We start from the raw sequence: 25,792 nt of genomic DNA, 5'->3' as shown, positions 1-25,792 counted from the left end.
TTGATTGTTCCTACATAGGTTGTAGGCATTAATTTTAATATTCCAATCAATTGGATCTTCCCAGCAGGTTTCAGTAATAACAATTAGGTCAAAATATGCTCCCAAATGAGCAATTCAGTCTCCTCTTGTTTATTATGCAAGCTTCTAATATTGATGTATAGATGACTAGAGAATTTCTTCTTCTTGGTTTTGTGGGTATCTTGATTAATTATGTTCTTGACATATTAATTTGATGTTGAGTGAAAGCTCATTTTCCCTCTCTTTTCAGCTTCCTTACATATTTCAGGGCAGCACCTCATTAATGCTCTGTCCTTCAAAAGAAACAAGGCACAAAGACAGGATCAGTGGCTCCCAGTTGTCTCTCTGAGCTGTGCTCCCTACACTTCTCCTCGAGTCATTATTCCTGTGCAGAAGATGGCCAGCTATATCTTAGGAGCTGCAGGGCAGGAGCCTGCCAATGGAGAGCAGCTCTAGAGGAATTGGGCAGCAGTAAATTGCTTCCCTCAGCAACTCATTTGTGTGTTCCTACAATGGTAATGTGGTTGGGTTTCTGCTGAGGGCTTTCAATCAGGCTTAAAGCAAGAGCATCCATCTGTGTCAAGGTGAAGTTTTGTCTGCCCTAAGGCATAGCTTGGAAAGGGAACTATGCTGTATATTTGTATTTATCACTGTTCCCAGTGAAGAGGGGGGAGCTGGAACTCCTCAGTAGCTGTGTATAGATAGAATTCCTTGATAGAATGCCCAGGAAAGCCCCTCTGAAAATCAATTCCTAACTGGTTTGAGATCATAATGATTTTTACTGAATCTTATGGGATCAACTAATCTCAAAAAGATTTCTGACTGTGAGTCCCTCAGTATGGCTAGCACTGGAAATTCCTCTCAAAATACCACAGTCCACAGAACTGCACACTAAGGACTGCAATTCAATCCAGAGCTTAGTGACTTATCCTACATTCCATTAACTTTTAGGGCAACTTTAATGACGCACTTAGTTAAAAAGGAGATTGTTCCCATAATTTGAAACAAAGCTGCAAACCTGCTCTTTTTGTCTGTAAGTATATATTTAAAGCAAGTGCAACACTACCCTGAGCTCTCCCAAAGTTTTGGCAAGTGATGTCTTGAATTCTCTTGACCACTCTGCTGGATCGTATGCAAAAGCAGTATTTGTCAGCGTGGAGGGTCCTGCTCTCTTATCCAACCACTTAGAAGCAAAGCCTGGCTTGGTCCAGCAGAGATCTATATGGAGCTGAAAGATCCTTTCCATGTGCAGTGTGGACCACACATTGCTGTTTCAAGCACTCTTCAGTAAAAGGCACTTCCTTTGGAAGTGGATTTTGCAAGAGCAGGCATTACAGGCTTAGCAGGAGGATGCTGGGTCTACTTAGGTGCCTGGAGGAGGGGAGTTTGAAGATTGCTCCCCTAATCACAACCCAGCCAAGGTGATTGGCTTGCCCAGTGCTTGTGGCAATGACAATCTGTCACTTAATAAGCAAAGGACATCAGGATGAGCACTGTAGGACTCTCTACCACCGCTACCCTCGTGGGGTGGTAGGGATTTCACAGACCTGAGAAATGGAACTTCTGCTTTGCTTCTGTGCATGTGACAAGGTGGATAATGGTGGGAAAAGCTGGCATATTGCAAGACTGGATCAGCTTTCACACTGCAGAAACCTCCAGTTAGAGAACCCACTCACTCCAGCGCCCTAATTCAAATGCAGGTAACTCCTTTTTCTCCAAAGGAAGACACAACAGCTTCAGAGTAAGCACCAGGGAAAAGAAGCATGGTTAGATGATGGCAGAAAACAAAGGACAAGAAAGTCACCAGATGCCAAGGGAGGTGTCCCACAATTCCATGAACACACTGGATGTCCAGTGCAGGGTATATAAGAGGAATCTGTCCTCATTTATTACATATCCAGTGCAAGAAGGAAAAGGAGTCTGTCTTTATGTGCCTCTGGCTCCAGCATCCTTCCAAGCATGCTCCAGCATCCCTGAAAAACCTGCTTAGAATAAGTCTCCACAAACAGAGTGCCTGAACATTTAGGGTCTTTGTCTCTGCCTTTATGAACCTTTGCTGTAAAAACAGCAATTCTTGCTTGTTTTATTTCAGTGCTAATTTTACCTACATAGAATGTGATCTTGACAACAATAAATAAGGCTATTTGAAGCTGAAGTGGTATTCAGTGACAAGCTAGGTGATGGAATCTGCATCTTAAATCTTCCTAAGTCACACACCATTGTAGGAATAGCTAAAAGACCTGATGCTACCTCCAGTCCAGGGTGCTAATCACCACCAAGTTTCTGCAAGTCGTATTAAAATACATTAAAACGAATCAGCAGCAGTATTACAAATTAAAATAGAAAATATTCGAGGCTCTAAATTGTGTGTGTTTATTCCACCCTGACTGTGTGACAATTACTGGATAAGTGTTGTCCCCAGTGAGGGGAAGGAACAGATGGCAGCCTGCTAAAAAGCACATACTGTATATCAATTTATTAATTACTAAATGCAATCTGCTAGACGTTCATCACAAGCTACTTCAGCTATTAAATTTCAGAGGGATTAGAAATTCAAAACAAATTATTTTAATAATAATTAACTTAGCTATATGTATTGCAAGCATGTTATTTCCTTAGCTTAAAAGCCTGAAATGATTGGGTGCCATCTGTCTAACTACCATTACAACTTTTTTAATATCCAAAGGGCATTTTGCTCAGGTACACAAACACTGAACAAAATGAATTAAAAATTAATATTATGGGCATAGTAGGGCACTTAGAAATCTCACCCTTGTTGGTTGATTACTAGAGCAGGGAACATGATTCTTCTAGGACAGTGATTTGTTTCTGAGCCTTTACCATTTTTTAGCTCTTTCATAGAGTTTGTTACAAATGCTGATGGTTTTCAACATATTCTTGCAAAGGCCTTACTATATCACAAAGTCAACATCACAGCTGCGAGCTGGCAATCTACTTTTTTATGTGCATGTGATGGCCTCAGAATAATTTTCATGCCCCAATCTACATGTTCTGGAAATACATCCAGCAGTTCAAATATTGCTGCAATTCACAACTGGCAGAGATGAACACAAATCTGAGCCTATACCTTGTCCTTCTCCAGTTCTGCCTCAAAGTCTAACAAAATATTGATGAAACAAAGGGCCTAATTTTATGACTGTATTCTTCAGAACAGGGATATTGCAGAATGATTCATATGAGAATACAGAGAGAAGCCCACATTTTAGGTGAAAATTTAAAGGATCCCACCATCTTCAGCCATGACCCCCAGCCAGGAAAGTCTTTAAAGTCTGAGTAAAACTCTTTAAAGGCTCTCTGACATTGCCTTCTGTAGGGGTGAAACATAATGGTAGAGTGTTGAGATTTTTGAATTTCTCTCATTTCTGAATTGACAATCATATACTCTTCTTAGAAGTGGCTCAGGATACCCATTGCCACAGGTGACCAACTGCTTGGTTTCATAACTACAATTTTTATTACGCTAATGAAGTTTCAGACTTCTGAAGTTAGAAAAATGGGTCCTTTCATAACATCCCAATGCTAACAGAGCATAGAAAATAGAAATAGCTCATTCAGAATGTCAGAGGGCAACTAGACAATTGTGTCATCCTTAAAAATTATATTACTTCATCTCATTCAGGCATATGGAAAAAATTCTCTCACTCTTAATTTTTTTCCTAAAATCTAGTATTTTTGTAACAGTAAAGATGATTTGTGCAGAACATCAACCAGCAGTTCCATGGTCTTTAGGTGTTTTTTCTTGTAGCACATGATAACTACTAAGGCAAGATATTGTCTGAAGCAATCTTTGAGGAAAAAAAATCTTTTGTGGATTTTTCTCTTGTTTCTAAATCTACTTTTCTTTTTGTTTTCTTTTTTTAATGTAGAAATGAATGCATTAACATCATAATTTGGGAGTAGGAGGGAGAGTATGCATGAAGTCAAGTTTCAGAATCATCAATGATTTTGCTCTGCAATGAAATGCAGAAAACGAGAAAGAACAGTGTGAATCGGTAGCACAAATCTTAGCTGAACATGAGGCCAACAGCTAATTTCAGCAGTGGTGACTGTCTCAGGCAGAGCTATAGCATCTGAAGAGCACAACTCAGATGCTTTCCCATTACTTTCTTTCAAAGTTAAAAATCCACCAGCAAGCAGTGCATCTGCAGAGCACTTGCAATGCCTCCTGAATGCACACAAGCACCTGTGCTCACCCATTCCGTGTGTGCAAGCATCACTGGTGCATACACAATCACACTAATTGCATGTTTGAGAAACACAGCAAACACTGATTCTCTGATTAACATCTGGAATCACAGATCCTAGGAAGAAAACCCAAGTCTCTAAGCTGGTATGTCTGCTCGCTTGCTGGTTCTCTCTCACTCATCCTTGCATTTTTCCACTTCCACTGAAGCTTCCTTGTGCTTCCAAGCAGCAGCTGTACCCAACCCCTAGGGCACAGAGGCTCCCCAGGGAATTAGGTTCCCATCTGAGCACCCTTATCCAAGAGTGTGAGATTAAACATTCCTTCATTGAGAAAATGAGGAAGTTTGGGCCAGGATGCAGCTCTGCAGCAGACAGTCCCATAGCTGAAATAACCAGAGAGGCAGAAGTGTGGAGGGCACCATGGAGCACCTCTACCCTGCAGGTCACCCTCTGCCTGGGCTCCTCTCCTTTCTTCTTGTTTGGATTCCATCAATGCATCTCCATCCTCCAACAGTCTTCCAGAAGTCTAGTTTTCCTTCTGAATTCCCTTAACTTGTAGTAAGACTTTACAGGTTTTAATGTTTTCATGTAACACTTTTACGGCTACCTGAATTATGAAAAAAACCAAAATTCCAGTTACAAAAATATCCTTGGATTTTCAGCCAGGGCAGAGTTCAGGAACCAAAGCAGCAATGGTTTCCATTCTTTGAAGGATTGCTTTCAGACACAGAAAATGACACAATAGGTGGGAGACTAACCAACTGTCCCACAGAAGTATCACCCAACACTCAGTTTAGTGAGGAAGGTGCACAAGGACAGGAATAATTCAATGTATCATAAATAGTTAAGATGTATTAAAAAAGGGAAGAAAAGCCAAGCAGGATTTTCAATGTCTCGTCGTTTAAATTTCCTTTTCCTTTACCTAAAATTAAAAACTAAACCCAACTGTTTTCATACCAAACAGAGGAAGGAACATTTCAGTTGGCCCAAAGGCACTCAGAAGAAACCCCAATAAATGAAGGCCTAATGTCACAAAACTGCTGGAGGACAGAGTGGGTACATTGCTCCTTAATTCAATACCCAGGCACTGCAGAAACTCACCTGGGGCCAAGGGAACCAGATTCAATTCTTTCTGCCTGAAGTGAACTGAATCTACATATTCCACCTCCCAAGACAATGCACCAACTACTTCTGCAAGGTATCCAGGGACCACCAAACCTCCTCAGCCGATGGCATTCTATTTTGCATAAATAATTCAAATGCACTGGCATGCTGAGCCCCAGCTAACAAAGCCTTTCCACAGCACGAATCCTTCCTCCCCAGCTCTTTGTCTCAGGCTCAATGAACGTTTCAAGTGAGAACAAAAAGAAAAGCAATGACAAAGGGAAGCCCATGACAGGGGCCCTCTCTCTTGCCCTGACAGGTGGATTTGGGCTCAGCCTCCTGCCCCAAATGAAGGACGAGTAGATTTGAACATGGACCTTTCACCTCTTCAGTGTGCAGCCAACAAAACATACCATGTTCTGGCCTACATTTTTCCAAACTGCTCTTGAAGCTACCCAAAGAATCCTACATCTATCTGCTGGCTGCCAATCTCTTCCAGACCAACACAGTAACATTTACAAGGGACTTTAACCAGGATTTTTGTATGCACTTAGAAAAAAAAAAATCCAAACCCAACTAATCTCAATGACATTCAAACTTTTCCAAAACTGTTCTAAAAAAAAAAAAAAGTGAAACATGGACTAAATTACTGTCATCTGTCTCCTCCAAGAACTGCATAGCAGTACCAAGGCCAGAAAGCTTGGCTTGCAGAGAGCAGTCCTAGTGGAATAACAGGCTGGCTAACAAAGGGGGAAGGAGAAGCAAACAGAGCTGGGGAAAGAGTGTGAAGCATCAGAAAAGTCACCTGTGGAGGTAAGAAGAGGAAGTGTTTGGGCAGAAAATTGTTCCTTCAGACACTGCCCCAAAGGAAACAAAGGTGAGAATGGCCCTAGCAGCAGCTAGCAGCAGCACAGGAATTTACTGATGGCAGCTTGTTTAGGGGGAGGGAAATGTCCCCCTTCACTGCCATACAGGAAAAAAAGAGTGAGCTAGCTCCTGGGTTTTGAAAAGTTAACTGTTACATTCAGCTACACGGTGATGCCATAGATGGTTTTCCACAAAAACACATTCTTATGTAGCTAGACAAGATTTGCAGTACTTCAAAACTCAGTCCCATCACCATGAAATGCAACACCTTCTTAATACTACCAAAGCCTAAACGCAAAACAGTTTTTCTGTGTTTGTATATATCTGTGTCTCATATTTTTCATTCTATATGTATTCTTGTAAGTAGTATCAAAGATAGAATTAAGATAATTTTCTTTTAATCCTTGAAAGAAGATTAGGATGTGTTGAAAGATGGGAACACTTCTACTACCACCAGCTGTACTACATCCCCTCTTGGAATATACAGCAATATATATATATATATATATATATATATATATATATATATATATTTGAATATTTGAATATATTTTTTGAACAAAAAATATTTTAGTAAAATACTTTCTATAAATAGATATTATAATGCAATTGTTTTATATTTTAGGCAACAAGCTCAACCAAGCATAAGATAACAACCTAGATGTTTTAGACACTAAGGAAATAAATGCAAGGGGAAAATGGTAAGAAATTTATTGTGAATGGTCATTTTCTGGAGAGAAATACAGGTGAAATAGGGATTTAAATATTGCACTGCATTGCTGGTAACAAATGAAAAATTATATAGGTCAAATCTGAGAGAACAATATTGGTGAAATGCACACTACAACCTATTCCTCTACCACTACTGTTCTGAGATAGTTCAATATCACTGCAACCTTAAAGCTTATTTTAAGTGCCATAATTTTCCCTCAGTTCATGTGCTATACAGTAGCTATGTGTATATATGTGTATAAAACTGGCACACATTTGTTAAAAGAAAGACCAAAACCAAAGATAAGTGGAGTTTGGTACTCACCTCCTTCTCCTGACCCAGAGCCGTTATCTGAAAAAGAAACCAGGGGGGAGAAAAAAGAAGAAAGCAAATGAAAATATTGCTCCAGGAGCAGCTGTTTGTTCAGGAACTTGCCACTGTAAAACATTACACAGATGTTACATTTCACGAGCCAGCTGTAAAAACAAATATCCCACATAAGGTCTGGCATCCTTTAACACTGTTTGTCCACACTCACTGTGCCCTAGTCTCTCTCTTCCCTGTCAAGATGTTACTCAAGAAACAGCATTATTTGGTACTGAAAACAAATATCTTTCTTAGCCTCTTTTCAACTGTTAGACATTAAAATTTGTTAAACCCAAAAGAGATTAAGAGTACAAATTCCGATTTTTTGAACGTTTATTTTTCCTTACCCTCTGGCCCTGGGAGTGGTACTTCAAGGAAAACTTCAACACATAATTCATCTGACCGCAGAAGTAACTCCAGAAGACAACTAGCCATCCAAGTAAGGTTGATTTAAGTCATCTAATGACAAAATTGCTTCTGTCAGTTGAGTCAATCACTTGGTAAAAAGATGCTCTAATGGCATTGTTATTTCATTGACATTTGACTGACTGGATTAGCATCTGGTGAGTGACAGCTTTCAACTGGATCCCATTTGCATTAGCAGTTCAAGTGTCAGCAGGACTTGAGCTTCTTCACCACCCCCAGCCAACTGATTCTACCTCAGAGCAGTATGGATCCGTTTAGGGATTTTGCATGTGCATCCCGCTGGGCAGCGCTCCGCACAGGCTTCAGCTAGCACAGCAGTAAAGGCGAGCCCTCAAAGACATGAACTGAGTCACAAAACCTCCTGCCTTTCCAGCTCAAAGGAGGAGGAGAGGAGAGAATGGAATGGCAGCTACTGTCAGTGGATTGTTTCCCATTCCCATTAGATTAGCTGCTCTGAAAGCTGAGAGGAGAGGAGCAGAGCACACATTCTGCTCATCCCACACCTCTCCTTTCCTGCCTGCTTTGGTGATGGAGAAGGCAGCTGAATTTATCTGCTAAAAACTGAGAAGAGGGCCAGACAGAAAGAGGAGTGGGAATTTTGCTTCCACACATGAGGTCGTTGTTCACATCAGAGAAAAAACCAAACTCTCTGTTTGCTCAGTTCCCTCCCCTGCTTTTCTTTAAGGAGCTGTATTTCTAAGAATAATTCCCTCTAGTGCGTGGATGAAAGTGTGAAATTCCACGTTACTGGGCCACTTCACACATTAAAAATGATTTCCTATCACATGGAGTATCAGGAATAGAGATTTGTTTTTCCTTTGCCTCAATTTTCCTTTCTTTCCTCCTATACCACTATTTGGCGTCTAACAGACTGAGCTTATAACCTTACAGAAATTAACACAAAAACCAGAAGGGTCTGTTCTCCATTGACAGTGACCCACTTTACTGACAAAGCAGGCAATCCCATATAAAATGTCCCTGTTGAGTCACTGAGAAATATGCCTTATGATGCAGTATTGCCTCATTAAGAAATCTGAAGGACCATAATTTACTTATATGAATTAATATATAGGATTATTTGTGGTGGTGAAATTGTGTCATAAGCAGTTTTGGGGGAGAGGAAGCTGACATACAAATATGAGCAAGTTCATCATATGTGATGCATATGAAAGACAAAGGCCAAAATGTCTCAGAGAATCTTGACTTTTTCCATGTTTTTACTTCCAGCTCTCACTCTCTGCTTTCCCCTGAGGCGAGAAATGCTGGTGTGAGGGGCTCTGGCTAAATCCAGTGTGCATGGGGCAGGGCAGGTACCACACATGGAAAGCACCTGTAAATCATGGAGCTGAGGCTCAGACCACCCATCTCTATAGATAATTGGCTTGATATATATGAAGTCCACCTGGCAGGACATCACAGCAGCAGGATAGATTCATTTCTACTTCTCTGGATTTTCAGTTCTCAAAAAGGATTAAAAAAAAACACCAAACAAGTGTCATCCTCTATAACACTGTATCATTTTCAACTTTTCCCTGGGAGCTATGCTAGGACTCTTGTCTCCAGGGTAACCATGCTAAACTAAGCTGCTGTTCCTGCTTTTTTTTTTCTTTTCTTGAGCCTTGGCTAGATTTTCCCAGGCAGCTGCTGGTTAAAAGAGTAGCATTTTTTTCCAGCTTACTTGGACAAGGAGCCCTGCTCTTTTCAGGCCTTTAATGAATTCAGGGTTTTCAAAAGTTGTCTTCATGCACCAAGATCAGTCAAGAAAGATGTTCAAAGAAGTGAAGATGCTGGACACAAACAGCATTCCCCCAGCCATTGGTCAGTAATTAGAGGAGGAGTGATTGATCTCTATCTTTACTTAAGCCACCCTTTTTCAAATAGGTGGCTTTTCCTTCAAGGCCTTCAAGGCCAGGCTGGATGGAGCAACCTGGTCTAGCGGAAGATATCTTTACCCAGGGCTGTGAGGTGGGAGCTGGATTATCTTTAAAGTCCCTTCCAAAGTCCTTTCCAAACAAAACCATTCCATGGTTCTATGAAAAATATGCTAATACACAAATATACAAGCTTCTGCTGTGAGCTGCTTTTAATCCATAAAGAGTTTCTGGATAAAATACACAAAGAAGGACTTGGATGAGACACAGCATCTGAATGCTGTAAGCACTCAGCTACAGTCAGAATCTCCTTTTTTGTTCTTTCTGAACAGGAGCCATTTCTGTACTGTGGGGCTGCTTTGGTGCAGAGGCAGAAGAAACTCCCCAAAACCAAAAATGCTTGCAGCCTCTCTCATTCAGGAGAGATGGCTTTTAACTCAAAGTAGCATAAAAACAGAACCCATCTCTTGCTCATTTAGGGCAACAGCTCCAAACTGCTAAGTACAAACAGGAGGGCAAACAGTCCACTGACAAATTTTAAGCAAGCGGACCCTTCCATAAGCCACTCCTAAGAGAATAAATCCTGTGCTTGTTTCTAGTTCTGCAAGTAGCTTTACTCCCCTTTTTTCTTTTTTTTTTTTTTTGACTCAGAAATGCCAACAGAAAGCAATGAACTGTGTCTTCCAAATGTATACAGTACACTGAGAAACTGCAAGTATAATCAAGTACTACATCATTGTGTGGTTACATTTTCATGTGCATACAATATAAATCTGGCAGCAGTCAAAAATCAATATTAAAATCTGTGTATGCAGACCCAAAATTTCATCCATACATTCTCTTTTATTTCTCTATACAACCATTTTTAATGTCAAAACTTGCATTTTGTTTATTTCTAAAGGATCTATAATTGCTTCTTTTTTAAACATTGCTTATCTTAGAATCCTGAAACTCTGACAGCCTTCCGGCAAAGGAAATAAGAAAATACATTGCAAATCACTTATGTCTGTAAAATTTTAATCAAAATATTACCTGCCAAGAAACAGAATAATGATTTAGTGACTAAATCACTCAGTGTAGCCTGTTCCAGTGCTGTAGCTACAGAAAGTATCAATCCCTAACAAATGGGAAGTATTTTATTCTTGTATGAGATTCAGAATTCTGATATACTTTAAATACTAAACAGTTGTTCCAATACTAAGGAGGAATTTCATCTTATTGTCTTGGGTGCATCCCAGCTCTGATGGGAAACCAGTGAGTCTGTACTTGTCTCCCAATGATGCCCTAGAATAAAGCATTTTAATAGCAAATTCAAAGGCAACCAGTGAAAATTAATGGGGGTCTACCAAATATCTTTTAATTTGATATCTGAGTCTCCATTATAGGTGTAACAGATCAAGAGCACAAACATGTGACCATCCTGGTAGGGCATGGAGAGGTCCTGGGAGCTGACTTTTATCATCTGATATTTTCACATCACCCGAAGCACACCAGGCACTCAGGGAGCAGCAGGTGCCATTCTAGTGGAGCTCTGCTGAGGCACCTAAAATTGTGACAGTGTAAGTGCAGTACTCAGCCTGAATCAGAGCCTCTGCTTCACAAACCTCTTTTCAGTACTTTCTGGAGCATTGTGTTTCAGCACATTTCCTGATCTGTTACACTAAGTGCTAAAAATTATGCTGCGTTTTCTGGGTTTTATGTAGGACTTAAAGAAAAGGAGAGGAAGGTTGAAAAAAAAAATCCCCTACTAGCTGTATAATGTAGTAATTAGCTGCCAGCAACCTGAGGCTGAGAAGAATCGATTTTTCATTTCAAAATTTCTTTTTCTTAGTAGAGTAGAATGCATATATATGCAAACACTCCTTGTTGTTCCTAAAACATTATCCGAGAATTTTGTTTTAGTGATAGAAATAAATTTTCATGCTGTGTGTCCATTGCTTAAAATAACTTGGGCATGAAATTAAAAATATATAATTTAATTATACATCCTCAGTGCAAACTTTCATATTTCTTGGGTGTTGTTATAGTAATATGTGAGTCCTCCAAACTGGATTGCATTTTTTTCCTATTTGTGCAGCATCTGGAGATAATTTACAGGTGGGAGATTGGGAAAGACAAGTAGATTCAGTCATCAGCCTGAGGGATGCTGGAATTACGCTTCTGAGCTGGGCACAACACGTGGGCTTCCTTCAGACCAAAAACACAGATTGTTTTGGACCTTAGCAAACATGAGCCAGACCTCAGGACAGGTCTGAGCTGCAGTCAAAGGCCTTAGAGCAGCTGGTGTGAAACATGCTGCATTTAAATGAGGTAACTAGGACTGGCAGCGTGAGGACTTGGACTAGGTACCCTGCATGTGCATTTACCCCAATTTCCAGATAAGATTCTGCAGCTACCAGTGAGCTCCAGGCCTGATAACTCTAAATTGTCATTGCAAGTAATCAACATAAAGTTAGTAAGGATTGTGCATCTGACCCACGGTCACGCTTTTGGCCGCCATATGGACATAACCTTGTTTAGATTAATCCAAGCAACCATTCTGTCTCCAAAAATGGGGGATGTCCCACAACTTAATATTTTGTGTGTATTATTTATGTCCCAAAGATTGCAGTCGTTGACACTACTGAGCCATTTAATTTCATTCTAAGAAAGCCAGCCATGTGTCTGGTCTCACCAGCTTTGAATCTACCCAGAGGTTCAGAACACCACTGGTGGTTAAAGTTTCTGTGTCCAAGAGTATGCTGTAATATTCAAGAGAGGGAAAACCTGTTCCATGTATTTGAAACGTGGAAATATCTATGCTTAAGTGTGTGGAAAGACAAAGAAGGCAAGTTCATTAGAAATGTGAGGTAGAATGATTTTGTAAGTTATGCATATCTTCAATGTAATGACCTGAAGTCAAAGATGATGCCTTGGATATAGGTAGAGCAGCAGTCAGGATGACCAGTATCACTTGTTGGATGCTACACTAATTCTATATATCCTAAAAATAAAAGTCCTAAAGAAATGGCTAATTTAGAATCTGCTCCAAATTTGCTAAAAGCCTTTTGATGGATATCAAGGCTCCTCTATAAGCACTACAGAAGCATTAATAATCTATGTTCTCAGATAAAGTATTTCAGCTTGTAGTGTTTATTATTTATTAATCTGTTAGCATATCAGAAGATATATCAGATTTCTTGTCTAGCAAAAGGTTCCATTCCTAAAGAGGACTTGGGCTTTCCACATTATTTCATCCTATGAAAAGCACAAAAATTTTAATTGCTAGAATTAAGGGCAAAACTAAAGAGCTAACCATAAAACATCATTCATTAGTGACACAAAGTGATGTTTTACATACCAGAATAACAAGGTCCTCTTGATACCACTGTTATCTCTTTCTGGTGCTTGCAAGCTGCTCTCCTGAGGAAGCATTCATTTTGGTAAGTGTCTCCATTTGATCCACAAACTGGAATATAGTTCGTGTGACACTGGAAAAGAAATTATAAAATAACCCAGTCATACAGAAATCAAGTGATTAATCTGAACTGCATATTAATATACAGGAAAGTAGTTGTGTTATTAACAGCATCTTATAACCCTTTTTGCTAAAGAACTACTCGAAATATATTAGCTTTTCAGTATCACTATATGTATTCCTCTTGGATCACTGAAATAATAGTCTAACTCCACATGGACTGAATATAAGAATTTAGTAGGAAAGATTAAAAGCACAAAATAACTATGATGGGACTTTGTACTGGCTAGAGGGAATATGTCAGGCATCTAGAAGTATTTGAAGGATAAACACTGAGGCAGGAGAAAACTTCTTCAAGATAATACAAGAAAGTATGACTAGGCACAGGGGGCCAAAACTGAGCAAAGGAGAATTTAAGGAGAACAGTGCTTAAGGGGAGATTTGCTGACCTTTTTGGTCAGAACAGTCTTACAAAGGAGGTGGAAAACAATAGCCACTCTCATTAAACTCAAGAGCATCATGAGTCTTTTACTTGGTCAACAACTATAATAATGCTTTTCTATTATTACATTGAAAAAATTAAATCTTAAATTTGGTAGAATTTTATACAAATAAAAAGAAAGAAAGGGAGAAAGGAAAACATCATTCAGAATAGCTTTTGCAGAAGCTACCTGCATTTTGCTGTTTTCTTATACTCTAACAGAAATGGATTATAAACCCCTTGTACACATAATGTGACCAGCAATCTGCCTAACATCTGAGAGTGCTGCATGACTTCCTGCTGACCTGGAGGTCCAAACCCTGCTTCACAACATGAAAAAGGAGGTATTGCCCTGTTTGGGGGTGTGGTGGTAACTGTAATGTCAGACACCTTTTGCATATTCAACACCCTGATGTAAAAAGAACCCAACCAAAAACAAAAGCCAAGCAATGATGAAATACAGAGTAGTTGCCAAAGATCTTAACCATGCAAAGTTTATGATTATACTGGTATAGTTCGACCTGTGAGAGTACATGCAGAAATAACAACATTAGTTAAACTCAAATGACTTAAAAATAAGAGTTTCTTCTCCAAATTCCAAATGAGAGTCTCTCCCACAACAGTTTCTTTGTGCTTTGACATACATAAAGGTCAAAATACTGAAATGTTAAAACATAATTTTGAAGAGTATTACTCTCCAGTCCTTTTTCATCCTGCCATAGATGACCAACTGAGAATGAACTAAGCAGGTATGGACAAAAATTCTGCCAGCTCTGAAAATTAATTCTAACAGTTTTGTAATACTTCCCCATAGTGAGCACTCTCAGACACTCAACCTTAGTCCTGCCACATGCCATACAGAGCAGTCATTTCTAGAGAGTAATTAACAGGCACATCCCAAGGGGGACAATACTTTCCAATAGATGATTATCTGTTCAATAGATAAATCTCAACCCTCCTTAAGTCTCTGTGTGATGTTTTAAATTTGCACGTTCTGAGGATATAAAATGAAAAGTAAAGGGATTCCTTTTTTACAGTTTTGTAAGCCTTTAGTGATTTGTTACACTATAGCCCAAAGTCCTCCTGCAAGCATCCTTCAGAAGTGAAATTGTTGTCTTGTGGGGAAGTCCTCTAATACCTCAAATGGCCAAAAGAGAGAGCATCTCTTCGTGTACAGGATCTGCTCAGCACAGTGTGCCATGGGAAAATCCATCCAAGGTCCATCCAGTGCTGTGTAATTTCAGAGATTCCAACATCTGAATGGCTTGTAAGATTTGCTCACTGTCACTTAGCTCCTTTCCCTACTCTCTCCTATTAAAGCAGTTATCTTATTAAACTGATGGCTGTCGAGCCTTTCTTATTGAAATTGGAAAAGAGCCCCATGATGTCTCTCTCCCTCCTCATCCCACCTCACCCCATCTTACCTCCCACACTGGTTCATAACAACACATACTAGGCAGTGATCTGTTTTTCATTCAGGTTTTGTAAAACTCATCCAAAATGCAGCAAAAGACCTTTTAGCCTGCAGAGCTCTTACTGCCATGACATTATAAGTGTTTCAAATAACACTGAAATATGTCATCCATTTTCCCTAATCTGAAGAAAGTTTGTCCCAGTCTTGGCCTTAGTTCAGGAGTGGCTCTGATTAGTTGTGTCACTCTGATTCCCAAAACACCTCTCTGTCATGCAGACCTCACTACTTACAACTTCCTCAGGAGGGGAAGAGGAGGGGCAGGCACTGATCTCTTCTCTGTGGTCACCACTGACAGGACCCAAGGGAATGGCCTGAAGTTGTGTCAGGGGAGGTTTAGGTTGGATATCAGGAAAAGGTTCCTCATCCAGAGTGTGCTTGGGCACTGGGACAGGATCCCCAGGGCAGTGATCACAGCACCAGCCTGACAGAGTACAAGTGTTTGGACAATGCTCATGGGCACGTGGTGTGACTCCTGGCATGTCCTGTGCCGGATCAGGAACGGGACTCAATGACCCTTGTGGGCCCCTTTCAACTCAGCACATTCATGGATTCTGTGATTTCCTCACTAGCAGGAACATCTTACCTGACCACAACCTGGATCCCAGATCAATTTAATTTTGCAACTCTTTTGTTAGGGTACATTTTTCTAAAAATTGCAGTTTTAACAGCATAAAAAATGCCTTGCTGTATTAATTCAGCAAGTATTTTCCTGGCTAAAGCTTTTGACATACATAATATATATGTTATGCAAAGACACTTAGACCTTTGCACTACAAGCAGGGGTTGCAAAATAATCTTAGGAAAACAATGTAGAGGCACAGTTATCCAGCTCTGTGATGAATAGGAAACACACTTCTGGAAAAACAGGCTGATATTCCCACATCTTCCTTTCAGTGCCTCTTCAGCTGAATGTGAAAATACACAAATGTGTCTACTTTCCTTTCAAAACCTTGACATATCAGAAAAAAAAAAAAGCTAGCCCTCAGATAGTCTTGCATGTGAAGGACCTAACAGTTTGGGCTGGGTGTTTGTTGCCTGGAAATTTTGGTGTTGCTAGTTGCAGCAAGTCAAGTAAGCTCAATTAAATTTGAGAGTTACAGGAAGATTTTCAGCCTACTATGTCTGAAAAACACAGTATCTTCTCACCCATAGACTTATTTCCTAAGAGTACAGAATAAATTATTCAACAAGTACAAGTAAACATGCAAGTAGTTTAAAAACAATGCTTTAAAAAAAATTGCACTCTTCAAAACAAATTAATAGTTTAGCACATGGACTAGTTTTTTTTATATGTCTTAAAGACCTGGTTATTAGGAAGTCACAAAATTTACCACCTACAAAAAATAAAGGAAATGTTTGTTTATCCTAGGGTTGTATTTATTTTCCTTTTTTTTTAAATCATTACTGAGCTTTGATTTTACTATTTTGCATAAATAAATGTTACAGAAAGACTGAGACAGATGAAAAAAGCCTTGTCTCATAAGAATTTTTTCACCCTTTAAAAGGCAGCTAGAACAATGCCCCCAGCACAGGTGAACAGCACACTATCAAAAGCCAGCTCTGAAACACTGGAATCCAAAACCAGTGTAAGATCATATACACACCATTGCTATTCTGGTTCCCCTTGATTTATTATTTATTGGAAACAGAACACAAAATTATTTTTAAAACACTGAAAGACAGGCCACTCCAGGGTTTGCTGATAACACTGCCAGCTCTTCCAGTTTTACCATGAGTCATGTACATAATATTTGATACATTTGTCCTGGCTATAAAGTGTGAAAAGAAAGAACTGTGGTATTTTTCTCTAAAAAAGTTGGTGGCAGGAGGGGAGAAGAATTGCCATGATAGTTATAAAAATTGTAAATGAAAGGCTCAAAAAAAGACAAAAAATTGAACCTGCTATTTACTTCTTTTTAAAACTTCAGAAGACATTCTAATATTTTTTTTTCTGAGCAGGACTAATTCATTGTTCTAATTGAAAACTTTTATGATCACTGGTGACCCTGCTATTATCTGATCCAATCAGTGCCACTGAAAAAGGCTGAAAATTCCACTGTTGCTGAGTGGAATTTTTGAAGCAGAGACTCTAAAAATACTTCAATACACCTGAAGGATTAGTTAGAAATGGCAAACAAAAAGGTGAGCAGCCCTTACCTGGAACTGACACGCACATTTCAAGCCATCTCCCTCTTCCTTGCACACTCCTCCATATTTACATGACGACTCATCACACACTCTTACGTCAGATTCCCTTACATTTAACTCTGCAGAAAAACAGAAAAAGAAGACAAAAAAGAAATTTTAAGACGAGTTACTTTGAGGATTGCCTTGTCCTTAAACACTCAGAGCACCCCTGCTGCCTTAATCCCATATAGAAATTAAAGGAAAAATGCCAGAGCTGTTGCTCCAGGCTGCCTTTCATGGGCTGAGCCCTGTCCCTGGGCTCCTCTCCAGGGGCAGGTCCTGCTCCCCAGAGGCAGCATTGCCTGGTTGTGGCTAAATGCTGATTCAGCACATAAACAGATACAGAGAAAGCATGTATTTATGCTACCCAAATTCTCTTCCATGTTTCCCCTGACGGGGATGCCACAGTGTAAAACCCTTCTCCACAGAAGTTGCTTCTAGTCAGAGTCAGGAGCTTTATACAGGTCATAGCCTATGTTTCTCACCTGCTACCTCTTTTTGCTTTACTCTCCACAAAGTTTCTGAGGAAGTAGAAAAGGTAAACCATCAGAATTTCTCTGCCTGGTTTTTCAGTCTCTGCCCTGGCCCTACTGTTATCCTTCAGACTAAAAATAAACCCCAACTGTGTTTAAACTATTATAATTTGCTTGCACTGTAGGAGCCAGAGTAATGAACCAGAGATTTGTGTCTTAGTTCCTGCATAAAACTAGTGGCAGCTCAGTCACCATAAGCTTGCAGCACAGTTGGCAAGAGGGAAACCAAGGGGCTTTACACATCAACTGCATAGGAACTCCAGCACAAGGGTCTCCTAACTAGCTGCAAGCTTATTTTGGACATCACAATCCAAGGCTAGTTTTAAAAGAGAATAAATATATTCTTTTGAAATAAGTATTTGATTTGAATTATATATAGGAAAGAGAGCAAAAGAAAGCACAAGTGGGATAATGGAAGTGGTCAGTGTCTGCCTAAATGTGACCTCATCAGGCTGTGTGGGAACAGTGCTGGTACTATTGATTCCAATGAAAAGGGCAAAATAACACCAAGGGCTCCGGAAAAATCCCCTGACACTGTTAAATGTGCAGTGAAATCAGAGGATATGATTCAAAGGTGTCTGTGCTATGGTTCAAGCCAGAAACCTTCATGACTCCATAGCAAGTATGATGCACTAAAGAGGTTCACTGACAGCGGTGTGATTTAAAATAATGTCTGTGACTTTTAATAAGCAAGCCCTATGCAGAAAACTGGCTTAAAGAAAGAACTGAACACCAGCCATTCAGAAATAGGGAAAGGTAGGTCAAAAGCAGAAAATAATCCTTGCTGCCACTTAGAGTCTTAAATAGGCAATCAGCCTCCTCCTCACAGCAGTATCAGCACTTTGGTATGACAGTGATAGACACCCTGGAAAACTGCTCCTATGTGTTTATGTAACATTATACACCCACATAGTTTATATAAACATATAGTTTATATAAACAAATAAATAAACAATCATTAACGTAATAAATTTTAACACTTTTGCCACATGCTTCTATATTTAACAGAGCATGTATTTTTATGTATATTTTATGGCACTGAAGTTACAGGATTACAGTTCAATGAAAAGTCCAGTTACAATCCACATATTTTTTTGTCAGCCATGAGAAAAAATTGAGAAACATATTGATTCTTTTCCCTCCTTATGTCCATGGCTCCCAAAAGCACAGATGAGGAGGGCAATGTGTGTAACAATGGGCAGATAGGTATCCTGGTTGCCATCACAACCCCGTGCCTGTGTTCTCTAATGTTATTCTTAATGTCGCCGTTTATCAAGCGTGACTGCTGCGTTGTAGGGACCAAGCTAATGTGACAGAACATCTCAGCTTTTCAATTTAATGTGCTCATAACTCGCTCCTGAAGGAAATGTGCCTTTCTTTCTCTTCATGAAGGTCTGTTCCACGAAGATGAACAAACTATCAAAATTAATTAAGGGGAAATGATTGTCATATCTGAAAGAAGGGTCCACCTTTAGGTGATACGACATTTGAGAAAATGAAATTTTAAAAAAGGAATAACCGTACAGGCAAATTAGAGCATGCACTGTTTTCAAAAGACCGTGCATCAGGTCAGGAAAAAAATGAGATGTTGGTGCCCCCTGCTCAACTCTCAGCTGAGCATGCTGGACTCAGTGCTTTGCAACATCCTACACCATGCTCCCAACCGGCAGAAGAAACTCCTGGGCAGCTGCAACTCCAGCTTGAATTTCTGTGAGTCTACACAATGTCCAACTGCCTAAGCAGTGTAGTGCAGACTTTTCCTCAAAGCTGGGGTTCCCCCAGTGTGCAGAGGGCACACAAACATGCAGAAAGGAGCCCCTTCACCACAGTGGTGGGCAAGGGACCTCACTTTTTTGCAGAGGAGAAGGGTGGGGTGGCCTCAGAAAGAGAGGTCAGATAGCAGCTCAGCATCAAAGCTGAGCTCGAGATGTACTTGCTTGTAGCTTAGCTATTGCTCTGCCTGCAAAAGCCAGAGAGAAAGGGAAAGATTTCAGAACATAACTGTAAGAAAGGATATGAAGATGGGGGTGCAGAATTAGCCCTTGTAAACCAAGGAAAAAAGATATTTGGCGTTGCTTTTGATCCCACTGGAGGAATTAAGAGGAGAGAAAGGACGCTGTGCTTTTAATGGTTGCTTCATTTTAGGCATGGCTGTTTTTCTGTTTTTCTTTCCATATAAATGATAAATACTGATTATAAGCTTTATGGCATTAAATGAACACAGCAGGAAAGGTTATGCAGAGACCAGGAGACAACATGATTTTTCAAAGTTGTACAAAAACAAGATATCCTGGTGATTGGCACTTGAACATGACAGATGAACTTTATTCTATGACAGGATGTCACCTAATCCCTTATTCCATTCAGTGGCAAATTCCAGCAGCAGTGAAATCAGGCCTCCAATGTGTGTATGATTACATCTGATGGAATCACAAGTACTGGGAAGTGTGGTGGCTGTAATTACTTCTGCACCCACAGCACTCCATTCAAAAAGGAGTACATGTGGATAGGTGGATGGATGCTAATAGAGTGATGTGAGGAGGAACTGTAGATGTCTTGCATGTCTGAAATGTGACCTCTTCCCAGCGAATTCCCCACAGACACAGAATTAAAATGGATTCTCTGCAATTATTTCCAGCAGAGTGGAATCATCACTGTAAGGGCAGCTCCACGAGAAGAGCAAGGACATGTAGCAAATGGTTTAGGGTCGTTTCTTGCATGTTTCTTTACTGCCTATTGTAACTCGTTTCCTTGACTTCCAGCAGGTATAAATAAGAGAAAGCCTCAGTGTGATTCATTAGGCACAGTGAGAATATGCTAGGTAGTAATCCATCAATTCCCAAGAGAAAATATAATTAGCGCAATTAAATCAGGCTTCAAAATTTATGATAAAATTAATCTCCAAAGACCTGAAATGAGGCATTAAAAATGATTTCTTAGTATTTGTTCAGCCAATACACTTCCTGGTTGTGTGAGGCCTGACTGGCACAGAGCAGCTTGCAAAGACCTACAGCAAGGTCTTCTGGGTTTGTCTTTTTTTTCTCTGTTGAAAAGAATCCACGTTGTGAAAATTTGTTAGATCAGTAAAAATGAGGAAAGCCTTCTCCATTTTGAGTCCTTTCAGAGAATGTGAAGTACAGCTCGATACAAGTAGCTGCAGATTGGCTTTTTGCCTGTGACCTCAAAATGCATTGCTCTGAGGCTCTTGTTATAAGGTAAATTACATGTGTCAAAATACTGAACCTGAAGATGAAATCAAATTTGTAGCTTTAAGTACATCAAACATCTTGTTTCCATCTGGATATCTCAAGAATAAAGTAAAATCTAAGATGGACAAATCTGTTTGCTTTGCTTTTTCATAACTCATGTTTCTCCTGGGGTTGCCAATAGTACATAGTAATGATGAATGGATATAAGGAACACAAAAAATACCTTTCCAACATGAAAGTGAGCCTGTGACTATTCCAGCTGTGCCTCAGAAAAAACTCACTCTGCCTGCCTGTCTATCTGTTTTCTCTTTCTATGGGTAAGTTTCCAAACAGTAGGTGTCGGGATGCCTTGCTGCCTTTTGCTCTTGACCTATGGGTTTGGTAAAAAAAGGGGTAAAAGGGTAAAGAAATTTGCACTAGAGGGAAAAGGCAAGGATTTTTTGTCCTCCAAACAGTTTGTTCTTTGTGAAGCAAAGCTTTAAATTAGGATGTACGACCTCTGATGGAGGTCATATATAGACACATACACACGGACAGACCTGGGAGAGTTCACAAAAAGTCTGTAACTCTACAGCTTAATAGAACCCCCAAAGTTGTAAGAACTTGAGTTGAGTCAACATAGGCTTGGAAAAGGGGCTCAGGAGAAATTATGTTGTGTAAGGATATGTTAGAGCACACAAAGTCTACGGGAGATAGGGATTTTTTGGCTGGAGCTCTTAGGACCACAAAACAGAGCCAAAGAAGGCAAAATCTGATGAACAGAAAACCTATGACCTGCTCAGTTTTGGGAGTCAATCTTATGACTCTAGATTGGCTTGGGCAAATCACTGGCTTTTATTTTGTTTGTTTTGCCAAATTATTTGTAAAGGAATGGAGAATTTAATGGGGAAAAAAAAACACCCAACAAAACCTTCCCCTTATAAAGGGAATTATAAAGCTGAGATGCTCACACAACAAGTACAGTAATAACCTGTGTCTTAAATTGAGCTCTTGAATAAACCTTTACCTGCCAGTCACAACCTTTGCCACACAACAAAGATGATACTCAGAGCCAGGCCTCTGATCCCATGCTTCCCAAGAACAGCCTGCCCACTTCAACTAGGTGAGTTTGAATGGCACTGCAAAAAAAAAAACTATCCAGGGAAGTATTTTGGGTGTCCCTGGAATACCTCTGCTCACCTCCTGCTGCCAGTTCAGAACAAAACTGCACAATTCTCCTGTAAATCCTACCCATGGCTTGCAGACATACGAGCATCCCATCTGGTAGTGGCTTCAGTCACTTCAGATTTCCATCACCCACAGTGACTCTGACATTGGTTCAGACACTTAGCTCACATGCACACGTCTATACATAAACATTTACATTTTGATGCCTTAATCTACAAGCTCAGCTCCATCCCACAGTTTTTTGAGGTACATCCAGAACAGCCATTCCTGTAGGAAGTCATGCAAATGCTTCCAGAGCTGTTTCACCCAGGCTCTGAACAGAAACTGTAATTGTGGGAACTTCCTAATATCTAGGAAAGGTATATATTAGGAAAAATACCTTAAAAATACCTAATCCTGCCCTGACACAGCTTCATGCCTTCCATGAGGGTCTGTCACTGTTCACCAGAGAGAAGAGATCAGTGCCTGCCCCTCTGCTTCCCCTTGTGAGGAAGCTGCAGCCCATGAGGAGCTCTCCCCTCAGCCTCCTCTTCCCCAGGCTGAACAGACCAAGTGACCCCAGCCACTCCTGGTGTGCTTCCCATCCAGACCTTGACCCTTCCCCATCCTTGTTGCCCTCCTTGGGGCATTGCTGGCTTTAGCACTGCAGCCAAAGGACAAAGTGGCTTTTCTTGCTTCATCAGTTAGAGAACAAAATATTACTAAAACGCTGGAACCACGAGCTTCCCAAGTAAGTGTGCATCGGTGATAAAACCTGAGATTACCTTTTATTTGGGAATTAATAAGCAACCTCTGTATTATGTTTTCACAACATTTTATAATCCTCATGTTTCAGCAGTTGTGGATTATGTAAATCACAATAATTTGCATTGTAGAGTTTATGTTTGCTGACTTTCTTCTCAGAAATTGTCATAGGTTATGGGTGAAGAAAAAGAGAGCAGACAAGCCCCTCAGACAAAATTAGCAATTACTTGTCCAAATAAATAATACTTGCTTGTGTCAAACAAGGCAAAACAAGACAGAACAGGTCATACTATCTTGTTCAAATGAAAAATTATGTTTTTCAGAAAAGAAAACAGACAATAAGACAAATTACTGGGAAATAATTTAGAGAGAAGAAGGACACTGCATATCCCCTTTGAAGATGGCTGTTGCCACTGATTTGAGGTGACAGTTTAGCAAAAAATTATAAGAAATTAAGAATGTGGAGAGTGGAAAGAGAACAACAAAAAGAATTTTTAAATAAAGGCAAACAGAGAAGAAAAAGAGAAAAATGAAAATGTAACACAAGAAAATCTAAAACAAATTTAAGCTTTGAATAATTAAACCAGTTAAAAGTCATTTAAGTGTCCTTTTCCTGATGTGATATGGTATAATTTTCTTTCAGACTTGAATTAAAAGAAAACAATTCACTGGGACAGCCAAGAGGTTTTATGAAAAAAAAATTAAAAACAAACAAAATTATTAAAATTAATTTACTCTAAAAAAAATAGACAACTGTAATCTAACAGTATGCAAATACTCCCACGTTTTCTTTTAATTGGCCAATTGATGAATGCCTTGTGTGTCTGATGGCAAGTCTGCTGTTTTGAAAACAATCTTAGGCAGTATTAGAGGATAGCAAAACCTGTTTTGCTCTGTCTCAGTGTAATATTTAATGCTCAATTGTGCAGAAAGAAAAAATAAAGCTGTGCTTTGGCTCTTGAAAATGCTATCTGAGTGAATAAAGCTTGAAATATTTCCCTAAAACTACTTTTACAAGACTGCATTAGCTTTTGATTGCTTAAGTGCTGTCCAATTTATCTAGGATGATTATACTTTTACATTTCAAATCACCATAGTTTCCTTTTTGAGCAGAGGAAAACTGAATGCATACATGCTGCTGAAGCAATTAGTATTCTTGTACACAATAGGAAACCACAGCAATTTTTAACAACTAGCACTCACACAGCAAGGTAACAAGGCAGGCTTTGAACCTGAGAGTCTCCCACACTGCAATATTCACATTGCTGGTGTGCCTGAGATTAACTCTATTCAGTGTGAAAAAACAAGGAAAAGTGCCATAGCGATGAGTGTTTGTATGACAGCTCCATCAAAATATTGGGTGCAGCCGGTGGTACATTTCTGTTTCCATGAAGGGAAAAAAATACTTGCAGAGAAAGTTAACTTCTTCCTTATATTAAAAGCTTTGGCAGTATTTCAGAAATCCTATATAATCTGTAGGTGAATATGTAACCAAATGGTACAAATCAACAAGCTGTGCAGTTGGTTGGAGACAGGGATAGACATGGTGGGTACCTGGAATTATTTTCTCTCTCATGAGCACTTTTGTATCAAGGTCAGGCAGTACAGCAATCTGGCCTTCAGGACCTGGGTCTGGTATGCTTCTCTGTCAGCAGCTATCCAGGACACTGACTTCAAAAAAACTTGCTTGCCAAGCAGAATATATCTTACTACAAAAAATTATTGACTATGATTATGCAAAGCCATTATAAAAAGTAAGCATGTCATTGCATATTTTTACATAAAATTAAAGTATTAGAAAAGGAACCTGCTCATACAGCATATTTACAGCAAGATTGATTAAAACATATATTATCAATCTTAAATCTCTAAGGAAACCAAGGCTGTGCAGGAGCTGCAACTTTCCAGACAGGTTGGGTTGTTCCTATAACTTCTGCACTCACTGGGGAATTTCAGCCAAATCTGACAGCAGGAGAGGCCTGGGACACTGATCTTCCTACAAACTAATGGAAAATCAGTGGCTGCTTGGAGAAAGGATGTCTAATGTCTCCAATGCCAGTTGGAGGAATTCAGGGCATGTCCTGGTTTCAGCCAGGGTAGAGTCAGCTTCTTTTCAGTAGCTGTTTTGGATTCAGAATGAGAATTGGTTGATAATGCACTGATGTTTTGGGGTTTTGTCATGTTTATCCCAATTCAAGGACATTTTTTTCCTTGTCTCATGCCCTGCTAGTGAACAAAAACTGTGAGAGAGCACTGCTGGGACAGGGGACCCAGACTGACCAAAGGGATATTCCACACCATAGAACATCATACCAGTACCTAACATGGGGGGAGTTACCTGGAAGGGCAGCTGATCTGGGTTCAGGAAGGAAGGTCTGGCATCAGTCAGTGGGTGGTGAACAATTGCATTGTGCATCACTTGTTTTTTTCCCTTTCTATTGTCATTATTATTTACTATTATTACTGTAAGTTACTTTAACTTCAATTATTAAACTGTTCTTATCTCAACATACAAGTTTTACTTTCATTTTCCTCCACATTCCACTGGGGCTTGGGAGAAAATTGAGAGGGGGTTAAGGAGTGGCTGCATGGTGCTTAATCTCCAGCTGTGATTAAAGCCATGACATTGGGACAGGGCTCATGCAACCAGGACACAAACACATGTGATGTGTTTCTTTTCACAAACACATGCAAATAAGTGGCTCTTATTGACTCTTTTCCGCTCACGGCATGGTCATGGTCTTTGCCATACTGAGACTCAGAAATTTAGACTTGGATCTTGTAAACACATGGACTTTCAGGATACTGGCAAACTTGTGCTGCTGAATGCTAATGCATATACAAATGGATTTATTCTGGTAGGTTAACTTTAAAAATAGTGCTCTTACACTTCACCAGCCTTCGACAACTAATGGGACTCCTAGGAAATTTTTCATTTGGGTAAATGATACTGTTAAGCCTTGACAGTTG

At 39.8% G+C, this 25,792-nt stretch overlaps 1 protein-coding gene across 1 annotated transcript in view; it reads right to left on the bottom strand.

Moving 5' to 3' along the window:
- Positions 1-25,792, bottom strand: part of TMEFF1 (transmembrane protein with EGF like and two follistatin like domains 1) — a 113,803-nt gene that overhangs the window by 28,805 nt on the left and 59,206 nt on the right. Inside the window, exons 2-4 of the mRNA XM_054637405.2 lie at positions 17,140-17,249; positions 12,911-13,040; positions 7,232-7,258 (exon numbers count right to left, since the gene is read on the bottom strand). Coding sequence (XP_054493380.1) covers positions 7,232-7,258; positions 12,911-13,040; positions 17,140-17,249 — 267 coding nt within the window. The remainder of the gene's footprint in view (positions 1-7,231; positions 7,259-12,910; positions 13,041-17,139; positions 17,250-25,792) is intronic.

Source organism: Agelaius phoeniceus, chromosome 1, assembly GCF_051311805.1.
Source record: "Agelaius phoeniceus isolate bAgePho1 chromosome 1, bAgePho1.hap1, whole genome shotgun sequence".
NCBI classification, from domain to species: Eukaryota; Metazoa; Chordata; class Aves; order Passeriformes; family Icteridae; genus Agelaius; species Agelaius phoeniceus.
This window is presented reverse-complemented; position numbering and strand designations above follow the sequence as displayed.